The sequence below is a fragment of the Camelus bactrianus genome, chromosome 27 (assembly GCF_048773025.1).
Source record: "Camelus bactrianus isolate YW-2024 breed Bactrian camel chromosome 27, ASM4877302v1, whole genome shotgun sequence".
NCBI lineage: Eukaryota > Metazoa > Chordata > Mammalia > Artiodactyla > Camelidae > Camelus > Camelus bactrianus.
This window is the reverse complement of record NC_133565.1, coordinates 29,026,292-29,039,885: the sequence shown is the minus strand read 5'-3', so window position 1 is coordinate 29,039,885 and position 13,594 is coordinate 29,026,292. Positions and strand designations below refer to the sequence as shown.

At 46.1% G+C, this 13,594-nt stretch overlaps 1 protein-coding gene across 1 annotated transcript; it reads right to left on the bottom strand.

Moving 5' to 3' along the window:
• Positions 1-871: 871 nt before the first annotated feature.
• On the bottom strand, positions 872-8,877 carry MESD (mesoderm development LRP chaperone). Its single transcript, XM_010955154.3, has 3 exons — positions 8,598-8,877; positions 3,783-4,015; positions 872-2,275 (listed from the first exon to the last, which is right to left on the bottom strand). Exons 1-3 carry the CDS (start codon positions 8,802-8,804, stop codon positions 2,017-2,019), a joined length of 699 nt encoding a protein of 232 aa, XP_010953456.1. The 5' UTR covers positions 8,805-8,877; the 3' UTR covers positions 872-2,016.
• Between the last annotated feature and the right edge of the window lie 4,717 nt (positions 8,878-13,594).

Sequence of the window (13,594 nt, the reverse complement as noted above, 5' to 3'; positions counted from 1 at the left end):
TGTTTCCTCTGTCTAGGTCCTTTCTGACTATCCCAAGATTGCTCCACTTTTTGGCACTGTGTACTTCTTTCCGGTTTCTAGCAGTTGCCATTTTCTGATTTCTGTGTGTGATTAGTGTTTGTGTTTCCCCACCAAATCACTGTTTCATGACAGCAGGGGTACATCTACCCTGCCCCTGGCACCTTGTGGTGCCAGCACATAACAGGCAGTTGGTCAACACGGGCTGAAGCAGCCGCACGCTGCACAGGAAGCCGTGACACACGTGCACATTCTGACGCTGGAAGACAGCTAAGTGAAAATACAAGGTCTTGGGCAGCGTGAAGGGTGTGCTCCCTTCTGTTGAATGAGAAGCAGCATCCGATCAGGACAGCTGCCCCACACTAGGCCATCACGGTGACCACCTGTCTAGGCGAAAACTGAAAGCACCTAGGGACAGGGCTCGTTTCAGACACGGCTGGATGCAGGGGCTTAGATGAATCGGGACCCGCTCTCTCCCCGCTTCTCCCCGCTGCAGCGCTGGCCCCATCCTTAGACAGCTCTCCTCTGGACAGGGGAGGAGGGGGCAGCACCTCCAGCCTCACTTCCCTGGGCTCAAACTGTATGCGAAACGAAAAAACATCTCTTTCCGAGGCGGCTCCTGCAAACTTACCCTGGGATTAGCTGACCGGACTAACGCCCTTCATCCCCAGAGCGTGGGGCTTGCAGGGCAGACACCCCACCGACAGCACAGAACTGAGAACAGAGAGAGTGCGGATCATCAGAGAGTAATCTGAGTAGTTACCAAAATAAGGGGAAATACACAACATTGTAAACTGACGATACTACAGGTAAAAAAAAAATTAAAAACGGTGCCATGAGGCCAAAACAAATATGCATCACTATAAACCAGTAAGTGTATTTTTTTTTTTAAACAAATGAACAGTAGCTCCCACCGGGGCAAGGCAGTGGCAGTGGGGAGACAAGACGTTCCGCCTGGCACTGTTCTTCAGGGATGTTTCCTAACCGTGTAACATGCGCTATTTTTAATTTGTTAAAATCACAATGGAAGTTTTTTTTTTAACAAATCATTTTAGTTCTTAAAAATGACACCTGTGTATAAATTCTGCAGCTCTTCCTCACAGTGGGCTCTGACACAGAACAGCAAAATTAGACAGGCAGTACATCACGCTAGTACCATACGAAAAACACCACAAATTTAGGCACTTTATAAAAAAAAAAAGTTTGGAAATGAATGAGGTTATCAAGTCTTCTGCTACACTCTGCAAAGGACTCTGCTGATGCCAGATTTACACACTTTAAAATGATCACATTAAATGGCACACACAGCTCTCAACACCAGCATGACTCTTTCCTAAATGAAGTTCTATTCTGACAGACCCCCTGAACTGACAGACCCCATAAAACCTGACAGATACCAAGAGTTCTCTGTAACTGATGAGAGGAATTCAAGTCCAAGAAATGCAAAGTGAATTATCAGGATTTCCAAGTTACGTTATTCTCCGCGCTCTGCATCTTCTGCATAGATCTGTGCTTCACACATCCTGATTGTGTACCGAGATGCCGGTGCTCCCACGGCATGTTTCAAGGCTCACAGTCATGGTAGTGATGTCCACGGCACAAAGAGCCCGATTCAATTAAATCAAGAGTTTTAAAGTTTAGAACCTGGTATCCTTTTGGTTAAGGGAAAATGGAACGCATGGACACAGCGGGCTGCCAGGCCGGAGCAGGTGCGGTGAGGGGAGCGGTGCCACAGTCCGCTCGGCGGCCCCCCCAACATTTAAATGGGAAAAAGCAACCCCGTCAGCTTTCTCTAGTAAACGTCAATGTGTCAGCATCCCGTGTTAATTACAAAACCTCTGCCTTCTTACTGAAACTTTGACACCGTAATTCTTATACTGGCCACAAACTGGTCACGTGGCAGACCTTTTCTAGAAGAAACTGGAATTCCATCCGTGTGCGGTTCCCCACACCCGCCCCCAACCCGGCGTGCGCTCCCCTGCAGAGCAGCACGGCCCCTCACAGCTCTTCTCTTTTACTCCCAGCTCGGTTGTCTTCCTTTGAAGCCTGGGACTTTGGCTCTCCCTCCTTCTTCTTTTTGCCCTTCTCTTGCTTGGTTTTATTTTTCTCTTTGCTTCTTCCTCCTTTGCCAGGATACACCTGTCCCTCCAGAGTTACATCAGCGCACCTGTCTTGACTGACCAAAAAGTCCTTGATCTCCCAGGCGTAGCTCCCATCACGAAGCATGAAGATAGCGCGGTCTGACCCCACGATGAACCTTGGCGGAGAGATGGGATCACAGTCAGCACATGGTCGTCAAGCGTGAGCGGGTCAGAGCGGTCGGGGGCACTTAACCAGGAAAAAGAACCCCTTTCAAATGCTACATGAACACAGAACAAAAATTCTATCTGCCAAGGCTTAGTGCTTTTGACATTCACTGTTTGAAAATACTGGCTGGCTGAACCATTTAACACCTCAGCTCAGATCAAAACGGAACAGACGGTGGATTTTGTCCGTGTGCAATAGGTGGTGGCCGATGGAAGGGACAGTGTTAGGAAGAGGGTCTTAGGATGCTGCAGACCTGGCTCGGGGGCTGCTGCTGCAGAAGCAGGGGGGCGGCTGCAACCTGGGTCTGCGTTACCTTCTGAAGTGCCCAGCCAAGGTCTCACCGGACAAAAGGCTTCTGTTGATAAAGGCTGAAACACCAGTTTATATGGGGCCATAAGAGGCCCACGAAGGACTCAGGAGGACGCTGGGCTGCTGGACAGAAATCTTAGCCCTGGAGGTCAACAGCAAGCAGCCCAAGTATGTCCACGCTCAACAGGTCTCAAGGACCAAAGAGGCACGGAATGTGGTTTGGGTGGATGGACCACGAGGGTGGCCAGTGGGCACGATCCTTCCATTCCTGGGGGGCTCACCCACACCTCCGCCCTTCACTGTGTCATGCCGCCACCAGCCCCGAGATCAGTGGCCACGGCCCTGGGCCAGTCATCACCGCAACATTTATTTGTTCCCCTAAGTGTCAATTTATGCTAACAAAGCGAACTGCCATCCTAGACACTTTCTAAGCACTCCTTTTTATTACTTTCACATTTCCCAAACTAAGACATTTGAAAACCCTAAATTTCAGAACTGTTATTGAAGGAGAAAAAGGAAATTACTTAAAATTGCATCTCAGGATTATACTGAGCTTAGAGAACCGGACCCCGTCCCCTAAATTAGCAGTCTGCTCCAAGCGTATGTGTGAACATAGCTACACATTGAAGCACTCTCCAATGGGCAGAAACTCCTAAAGGAAACAAGCACGCTGTCCAACCGACTAATGTGCCCCACCAGAGGCTGAACTACGCAAGTTTTCACTCAGGTAAAATAAAAGTTAAAGATACAAAGAGAAATAACTTTAGGATCAACTGAGATATTAAAAAGCAAACAAATAAACAACGAACTTACTGGCTTTGTTCGATAACGAATTCTTTCTCTAAAGAAAAAGGGGGGAGGGTACAGCCCAGCGGCTGAGCGCGTGCTCAGCGTGCACGAGATCCTGGGCTCAACCCCCAGCACCTCTGTTAAAAAAATAAATAAACCTAATTACCACCCCCACCCCCAAATAATAAAAGAAAAAAGAAAAAAAAAGTTAGATAAATAAATAAATGTAAAATAAAGACTAAACAGGGAAGGTCCAGGGCCCTACGTACAAGCACTGCCGGAAGGGAGCCCCTGACACACGGGCTCAGAAAACGTCCCCGCAGAGCCCAGTTTTCCCAGCAAGGTGGCTGGGGCTTTACCTCTGGACGTCGTAGTTGGCGTTGAAAAGGCTGCCCTGCCAGAGGCTCGTGATTTCCTCCGTCTCCTTCTCGGTGGGGCTTCCCGACACAGTGACAAACATCATGAGAGTCTTGCCCTTCTTCGTCATTTTCAGTATGCTCTCAGGCTTGCCCGGGTCTATCTGCGAGAAGTCGATAGGAGCGGAGGGTCTCTTGTGCTCGGGGAGGTCTCCCTCTTCTATGTCGTCATCTTTCTATCAGGATAGGGGGGAAAGCATCAGACATCGTCAGAAGTGTGCTTCTGAACCGGCAGAGGCAAGAACACCTGCACGTGACGTCAGGTGCAGGTCTGTGACCTAAGTTACAACAGAAAAGAAGAAAACCCAGACTTGCTCCTCTAGCTGACTCTCAAGCAAAGTCTAAGTTCCAGGCAGCACCCATCACTCCAGGCCAGCAATCACAGAGAACCCCTGTGTGATGGTTTCTGCAGCTTTTTTGCTCTCAAAGAATCTACCCAATACGGTAGATTCTAAGAACAGCCACGTTCTGGTTTGGTCATACAACTAATACTGCACAGCAATGAAGAAAAACAAATACTGATACGTGCCACAAATCTCAAAAACATTGTATTGAGAGACAGAGCCAGGAACAAAAATCAGATACGCTACCCAATTCACTTATTTAAAGTTCAGGAATAGGCAAAATGAATCTAGGAGAAGAGAAATCAGAACAGTGGCTGTGTCTAGGAGGGGGTTATGAGGTGGGCTCGACTGAGAAGGGACACAAGGGTACTTTCTGGGGTGAGGGAAATATATTTTGACAGGGGTGTGGATAACACAGATGTATCAAGTTGTCAAAACTCATGGCACTGCATACTCAAAACCTGCATTTCATGTACATCAATTTCACCTGAAAAATAAGAACGGTAAACAAATACTCAATTCTAGTTAGCAGGCTTGGTTTTCAGTGGTGTGAGCTAGAGATTCTGAACCACACTCAGTACAGGTTGGCTATCACCACTTGGCCCCCTGGAAATCAACTAGGGAAATCACCCTCACAAAATACACAGGAGCTCCTGGTGGTCAAATTCACAGGCTGTTTCTGTCTTTATTCTATTTCTCCATAACATCTGTTATGGTCTCCTTAATACTTCCAGACTTCTAGGTGATTCAATAACCTTAAATATTTTTATTTTTCAAACCGATTTTTACTAATGGTCGTGAAATTAACTGCATAGGTCACACGCAGCATTTCTTTTTTAATGAAAACATAATTAAGTGATCAGAAGTCTAGTGCAGATAGCAAAGGTAAAGAATCCTTCAAGATAGAGAAGAAAAAAACCAGTACCCTGGGTGTAGTTAACAGTCCAGTTCTACTCTTAGTTCCTTGGCTTCCCAGGGTAATCTTATCTCATTTTTCTAAGCTGAGAGCAATCAAACCCTTACCCCCAGGCCTGGCTAGAGTCCTGTAATCAGGTCAGGCATGCCCCACACCCAGGCATGGTCCTGCCTCCAGGCCAGTCCTGCATTTCTGACTGTCTTCACCAACTTCCCCATTGCTGTCTGTCAAATTTAATAGCTGCAAAGCTGAACTCCTCTTTTCTGTAAATCCTTTCCTTCCTCCCATGGTCCTTGACTAGCTACCATCTGAGTAGCTATGCTGTCCCAGGCACCTCTCATTTATGATCTCCCACCTCAGGACAACTCTGCGAGGCCCCACTGAATACATGACATGGATGAGACTCAGAGAAGACAGGTAACTTACTCAATGTCACATGCCTGAAGTATAAACTCACAGTCTGGCTCTGAATCCCCCCCACCTGGCCCTCCGTGGCACCTGGTGACAGTAACATCAGGTGAAGAATCACCTTTGGTTCTTCTGCACTAACCAGGCCTCAGCACCAGTCCTAACACAGTGGAAGGATTTGTCCCTTTCTGGCCCCACTCCACACACCTGACGCAGGCCTCTCACTGCAGCTCTGATTTTGACACTAGCAGAGGAGTGGGGGGGAAATTCAGGGATTGCCACCCAGGGAGGAGGTACTGATTCCTCCCAGAAAAGCTCCCACAGAGATGGATCTGCTCTCCCACAGAAAAATCCCTGCTCCTGGGGAAGGGTGCTCACATTTGCAGGATCTGCAAATACGAGTCCACAAGGAACTCTGCCAGGTGGGATGTTATCCAGCTTGAAGGATGAGGAAAATGAGGATCGCACTGTTTCCAAGGAGTAAATCTGTGTGCAAAACCTCTGTCCTTCCACTACATTATCTGGTCATCCTCCTGGTCTCACAGTCAATCAACTACCAAATCCTGCCAAGAACATCAAAATCTCTCACATTTCTTTCTCCCTTCTCCTCCATTCTTGCAGCTTCTCACTTAACCCAGGTCCTCCTAATTACCTTTCATATGCATATGTGTTCACCAATGTGTAAGGCAGTGAAGTAAAACGGTTAAAGGAAAAGGCTTTAAAGTCAAGTGACCAAATCTGAAATTAAGCTAATTTGCTGTGTGACTTTAGGCAAGTTATTTAACCCCTCTGTGCCTCAAGGTCTCATCTAGAAAACAGAGATAAGTACCTCCTTCATTAATGTGATAAAGGGATAAAATGAGATTAAGTGCTTAAAGTAGCCCTCTGAGCTAATGAACACCCAATAATTATTGTCTCTGCTTTCAGAGTTTCTCCCTGCCCATCCATCCTACATTTTGCTGACCAATTAATTTTTCTCAAATTTAGCCCTCATCATGATATTCCACTATTCAAAACATTCAATAGCTGAAACAACCATTCCAAGGCATATTCTGAAGCCTTTTAAAAATATTACAGACTATTCAGTAACCCGGGGAAATGCTTAATATGTATCAAATGAAAAAAATAACAGCAAAAAATTCTATAGATGCAATGCTTTCAGCGGTAAAAACTTATGTCTGCACACAGAAGGGCAACCAAATGACTGAACACATGGTTTGGGATGAAGTCATGGCTGATTAAATACCCATATTCCAGTACCGTAATATTTGAGTAACACAACTTTTGAAACTCATCACAGGCAGCATTTTTCCTTCTAAATAAAGTCCAAACCCCACTGGATCCAAGGCCGAGCAGGACCTGGTTCTCACCAACCTTTCCATCTTTCTCTCTCATTATGTTGCTTCAGAAAGTCTGTTCTAGACAACCCAATTTATACTAGCATAGCTAATAATCAGAGCAGCACTACTGTAGGTCCTTTCCATTTTCTCAGTTAATCCTTGCAACAACTCTGAGGTCGGTCCTAACAACTCTATTTTGCAGGTGAGGAAACTAAAGTACAGAGGGGTTCTTCACTGGCTCCAATTTCCAAGCTGAAGTGGTCTGAACCCAGGAAGTCCAACTCCAGAGCCTGGGCTATTAATACTGACACTGCTTTGGCCAGTTCCCACGTGTCCCATCCACCTCAGCTCATGCTGCTCAGTTAGTAATGCCCTTCTCCCACACTGCCTTCCTATCTGAAATGCCACTTCCTTCCTGAAACCCTTTGGGATTCCCACTGCACTTTCTTTCCATAGCACTCAGCCATGTCTAGTGTGTATTAAGGATTATTTTTATTATTATCTACTATTCCTGATAGTTGGAACACTCAGTCACCTCTGCAGGTCTTTTTGTCTAGCTCAGGGTCTGAGTACTTCCAGGCTAGGATTTCTGCATGAGATGCTACTCACACCTTGGTGGGTCAAAAACTTCATTTGTTAGAGCCCAAAGAGAGCCTGGGAGATTGCAAGGGAGATGGAAAATCAGTTCCTTCTTCCTTGGTGGTGTGCACACACCCAGACCTACCCCAATCTTTCCATCAGCTGCAGGTCAACTGCTTTCTTCTAGTCAAGTGCATCAGATGGCATTTTAAACTTATGTCTGAAAGCCTCTATCCAATACATACACATATGGAGATAACCACAAAATAATAAAACATCAGTGTTGGAAGAAATCATCCAGTAAAATCTCATTCTGCAGATAGGAAACCCGAGGCCTAGAGTGGAGACATGACTCTCCCAAGGTTATACAGTGAGCAGAACCCAAGTTTCTGTCTCTTCTCCACCAGCTGGGCAAATTAACCAGGCCAACACAACTACCTTTGGAAGGGAAAGAGGTAGCAACATTTTCGGTTAGTGAACTTTACCTAAAAAGCTTACTACACACTCGTGTGCATTCAAGTAACAAACAAGAAAACAGACTCTCACTCAAACTCAAATCAGAAAAATGACTCAAAGTCATTGCTCCTTTAAACGAAAAATGTGAGTTCCGTGAGAGAGAGCCACTTACTGGTCTTTGCTACCAGCCTCCGCCCCCATCCCCCCAAAGTAAAGCCACTCACAAAATTACAAACTCTCAGCAGGGACATACACCAAAATGGGAACTCAGAATTCGTAGAGAACACGGGTGAACAATGAAAGCTGAGACGGCCCTCTTGAAAGATAATCCTCACCACACCCCTCACCCATCTTCTGGAGTGGAGTAGAAAAGGCCTCCCTCCACATTTCCAGGGACAGCTCACTGCCCCGTGGAGACCAGGGCACTGAAGGCAAACAGGACAGAACAGTGGGAGGCCATGACTGGAGAGGCCCGAGGGATGGTGGAAGAGGACACTGGGACGAATGACCTGAGACGGGGGTCGGCAGGCCGCAAGGGGTCAGCGGGGGCCGGAGCGAGCCAGTAAGGACTCATGACATGAGCAGAGAAGAGGTTATGGGGTCGGCAGATACCGAGACGGAAGACTAAAGGGTCCCAACACGGAGGGGGTAAGAGGTCACTGGGAGCGGGGCCCGGGACAGAGAAGAGCCGGCAGAGTGTGCGCGCGCCGCGGACCTCCCACTGTTCCAGAAGACGAGCCATGTCCGCATCATTGTAGTCGCGAATATCCTTCTTCTTCTTTCGGGGAGGTGGGGTAGCCTCGCTGGGCGTCTCGGCCGGGCCGTCGGCGGCGAAGACCCGAGGCGGCAGCAGCAGGAGCAGCAGCAGATCAGATACACAGAGAACAACCACAGCCGCGCGCGCCCAGCCGGAGGCCGCCATCTTTACCGCGCAGCGCCGTGCCGCCGCGGAGAGCGGACCTGCGCGAGCCGCCGGCCCCGCCCCAGGCCGCCACTTTCCTGGGCCCGCCCCCTGCCTTCGCGTACGTGGGACCCCGCCCCATAACGCCTCCGGTCCCGCCCCGCCCCGTGGCTCCGCCCACCAGCCAGCGGTAGCCTACCAGGCCCCGCCCCGTCACGTTTCCTCCATCCCCCACCTCCGGGAGCCACGCCCCTCCGCCATCTTGGCTCCGCCCCGGCCCACGGGTTCCTCGGTTTGGTCCTGCTGAGAGCCTTTCTTCCCTGGCCGGCTGGGTCGGACCGAGTACTCCCGTTCACTTTCCGCCAGAGGCCGACCTATTCCTCTCTTAACGCGTAGGCCGGGTCCCAAAGTTCACCCAGGGCCTCTAATCCTCAAACAGCGCCTCACGAGGCCTCAGTTTTTCGCCTGTGAATTGAATCGGCGCTGGAAGTTCTGGGAGCTGCCTTTGCTCCTAAGAAACCCCGTTTCACGGTGTCACACGTTTCCTCTGTCTCCTGCGATTTCCTTTGAGGACAGTCAGTTAAAAAGAAGTGAGTGGCAGGTAAAGCAACTTGCTCAGATCATCAATAGACCAGGCCCACTGCTTTCCTGCTCAATAGGGAGGATTCAGTTTGGCTTTCATTATTACTGCCGCCTCCTAAACTTGAAAAAGCTTTTTTTAAAAAAATCAGTTTTCATCTGTAAAATAGCTTCAGTAGCACTTCTGATTTTAACCTAATGCTGTCGGCTCTAATTCTTCTCAAGGGCGAATCATTCTGTCTTTCGTTTCTAACTTAAAAAGATTCTGGAAATTGATACAACACTGTAAATTGACTAGATTTCACTTTTAAAAAAAGGGGGAAAAAAAGAGATTCTGGCCAGAAGTGGATGCTTTAAAATTCCACAAGTTTTAAATGGCTAATCTGATTTCTTTTAATCTTTTAATTGGGTAAGAAAGACACAAATCATTTATTGTAGTTGTAAAATATTCAAACATTGTACAAAGTTTCAAACATTCTACTCTGTTCTACACCAACCACAATTCTATTCCACACCAACTAGTTATCAGTATGTTTAATATTGCATACATTTTTTATACATTAACAAACATCAAAGTGTCTCTAGAAATGGTTTTGTTGCCTTTATATATGTGTTTATGGCTGCACACTGTACAAATTAGTGAGCGTGTTGGCTCCTTAAGTATCTTCCAGTTACCAATGTGACCTGATGCACTTTCACGTTTATACTGCCGCGTAGTATGCTTTGGTATTAATATGCCAATAGTTTATTTCCCTATTACCCTATTGATGGGCATTTACACCAATTTTTCTGCTATTACCAAAAAAAAAAAAAAAAAGCCACAATAAACCTCTTTATTTATGCTTTGTGTTATGGGCTGAATTGTATCCCCCCAAATTTCATATGTTAAAGTCTTAACCCCCCTTTACCTCATGTGACTGTATTTGGAGATCGAATCTTTAAAGAGGTAATTAAGTTAAAATGAGGCTGTTAGGGGGTCCTAACCCAATGTGACTGGTGTCCTTATACGAAGAGGAAATTTGGACATAGCCATGTGTAGGGGGAAGATCATGTGAAGACACAGGGACAAGATGGCCGTTTACAAGCCAAGGAGAGAGGTCTCAGAAGACACCAACCCTGCCTATCTGGGACTTCTAACCTCCGGAACAGTGAGAAAATACATTTCTGTTGTTTAAGTCACCTGATCTGTACTTTGTTATGGCTGCCCTAGTAAACTAATGTATCTTGCTTGGATAGGATTAATAGGCTACATATAATAGAAAAGTGAATTTGTTAAAACAAAAAAAAGTGGCTTAAAAAGACAGAGGGCTTTGTTGTTATTGTTTGATTTTTCTACCACAGAAGCAGATAGAAACTAAGCATCTGGGGCTGGTATTTTGGCTCCTTGGTCATCTGGCACCCAGCCTCTTTCTCCTGCTGCTCCATCATATTGGCCCGGGACTTCCATCCTCAAGGTCACAAATTCCTAAACGGCTACGGAGCCCTAGCCCTCAAGATAACTTTCATCCAGGGGAAGGAGGCAGGAAGGAAGGCCAAAAGGAGCACACCTTTTTAACGGAGTCAGCTTCCTTTCAGCAGCCTACTTGGACAATCCACACAACACTTTGTTTACATCTCAGGGGCTGGAACCTAGCCTTCTAAGGGAGTCTGTCTTCTGTCTACATTGTCACCCCAAATAAAATTGGGATTCTGTTATTAAGGGAAAAGAGGGGCAGGCAACTAGCTAACAATGTCTGTCTCACCTTCACGCTGAGGACCACTGAAGTTTAAAACTCTCCCACTGTCGGGTGGCTGAGAGTGGCCATATTCGTGCCTGCATTTATAGGTATACATGCTATGCCATTTCCTACTGACATGGAGCAGAAATAATTCATAAGAAAAAAAAGTAGTTTTTTCTTTTCTTTTCTTTTCTGAAATCATAAGGGAAATGTCATAAGCTTTCTCCCCAGAGCACATTGCTCCACCCAGTGGCTCAGAGCCCTGTCCTGGTGCAGTCATGCTAAAAAACATGCACAGCTGTGGTGGATCATGTGCTCTGCTGGGAGGGGTCACCCTGGTAATTCATTCTGCCAGCTGCCAAGTTAAGGTGCAAAAGTGCTGAGATTCCTGGTCCACAGTATCTAGTGATACAGGGGGGAAAAAAGTCATTTACTGCTTTACAGAAATTATTGGGATGGTGCAAAGAAAATTCCAGGGCTACTTTCATCTGAGGAGATCAGCTCCATTTATGATCCACTGACGTGAAAACATCTGGATTAACTGCATTTTTACCAGTTTGCTTTTTGGAACTTGATTCAGTTCAACTCTGTGAGAATGTATTTACCGAGGGTCTACTGTCAACCAGGAACCAGATGGGGCACTGGTTGATTGGTATAGATTGCTATACCAAGGTCCCTGCACTGAAGAGCTTGCAGACTAGCAGAGGAGATAAACAAGACACAGGAAGTATAATGCAGATGGCAGGAGGTCAGGAACTGAAGGGAAGATATGATGATAATAATATCCCTGTTTTAAATAAGAGGAAACCCTGGTTTTAGAATTGCATAATTTGTCTGAGGTCACACAGCTAGCAAAGTGGCAGGCAGGAGTCTGAGCCCAGGTCTACTGGATGACGTGGTGAGTCTTTCCTCCAGCATAGCACCATCTGGGTTAATCATCCAGGCACTCAGGATAGTCAAACAGGGAGCCAGATGGAAGACCCATTGAAAAGGAGTCTGGAGGCAGGAATGCTCAGAGGGGATGGGATAAGGGGAACCAGGTCTGAGGGCGTGTAGTAGGGCAGGAAAGGAAGGGGCAGAAGTGAAGGAGACTGCGTGGTCTGGCCAGCCTCTCATTGCCCTGGGGTTTAATACTAACCGTACCACTAAGTGGCTCAGTGACCACAGATGGTAAAGCTGAATCTCCGATCTAACCGGTGACCTAGCCTGGGCTGCTTCTGGCCTGTGTCCCGCCACAACAGAGGAGGGAAGCCTCAACTGAAGCATGCAGTGAGTTTCTAGCAATACTTGTAGTTAAGCAGGGGTGCTATTCAAAATGCTGAAAAAACAGAATGGCACAGTTACCAATTAATCAGAACTGATGCCTATGACCTGAAAGGCACAGCATGATTCTGGAGGCTCTGGTGGGCCAAACATTAACCCTTTAAAGACAGAATCATGGGGAATCATGGGAAGAAGGTCCTGGGGTTGGGGCTGAGTTGGGAGACAGGGGAGGCTGTGACTATTTACCCCCCCCCTTTTTTTTTTAACCATTCTTTACTTTTGTGCTTTTTAACCCAATGCAAGAAGAGTTACTACATATCTCCTGGGTTTTATATTTACTCACATGTAGTGACTAATTGATTACCTTTTGACTACAATTTCAGATTTCCAGGAGAGAATGTGATTGTCCCAGGCCGGCCCAGGCCGGGGTGGGTGTCCATTCCTGGTCATCATCATTACTGGTGAACAGGAGAGCAGGATGCATATTATTAAATATTACAATCAAAACTTATGTTTGCTAAACACCATGAAAAAAAAGTTAAAAGATAAACAGTAAATTGGGAGGAAAACTCCCACATGGCAGAGACAAAAATATCCTACAAATCAGTAAGAAAAAGATGAAAGCCCTGAATGAAAATGGGGAAGGACCTGAACAATATTTTTATTTTTCCAAAATAAATAAACCAATTTATATATGAAAAAAAAAGTGCAGACAGAGACAGACTCACAGACATAAAAAACAAACTTACAGTTACCAGAGGGGAAAAGAGGTGGAGAGGGATAAATTTGGAGTTCGAGATTTGTAGATACTAACTGCTATCTACAAAATAGATAAACAACAAAGTCCTACTGTACAGCACAGGGAACTATATTCAATACCTTGTAATGGCCTATAACAAAAAAGAATGTGAAAAGGAACATATATGTGTATAAATGAACCACTATGCTGTACACCAGAAATTAACAACATTGTAAATCAACTACACTTCAATTTTTTAAAAAGTGCAGAACCTCACCGCATATCAAAGAAGTGCAAATTCAAACAAAGATATAATTTTTTACCCATCAGTTGGGCCAGAATAAAGAGGATGTCCATTGTTGGCAAGGAAATAAGCCTTCCCATTCACTTATGGGATGGAGTTTTTCTATATGAAAATTAGGTGAAATGTATCAAAACTCTAAAAAAGTGTGCATAATCTCCCAATTAGCAATTCTACCTCCAAGAATGACACTAAGGAAGTTGACAATGAA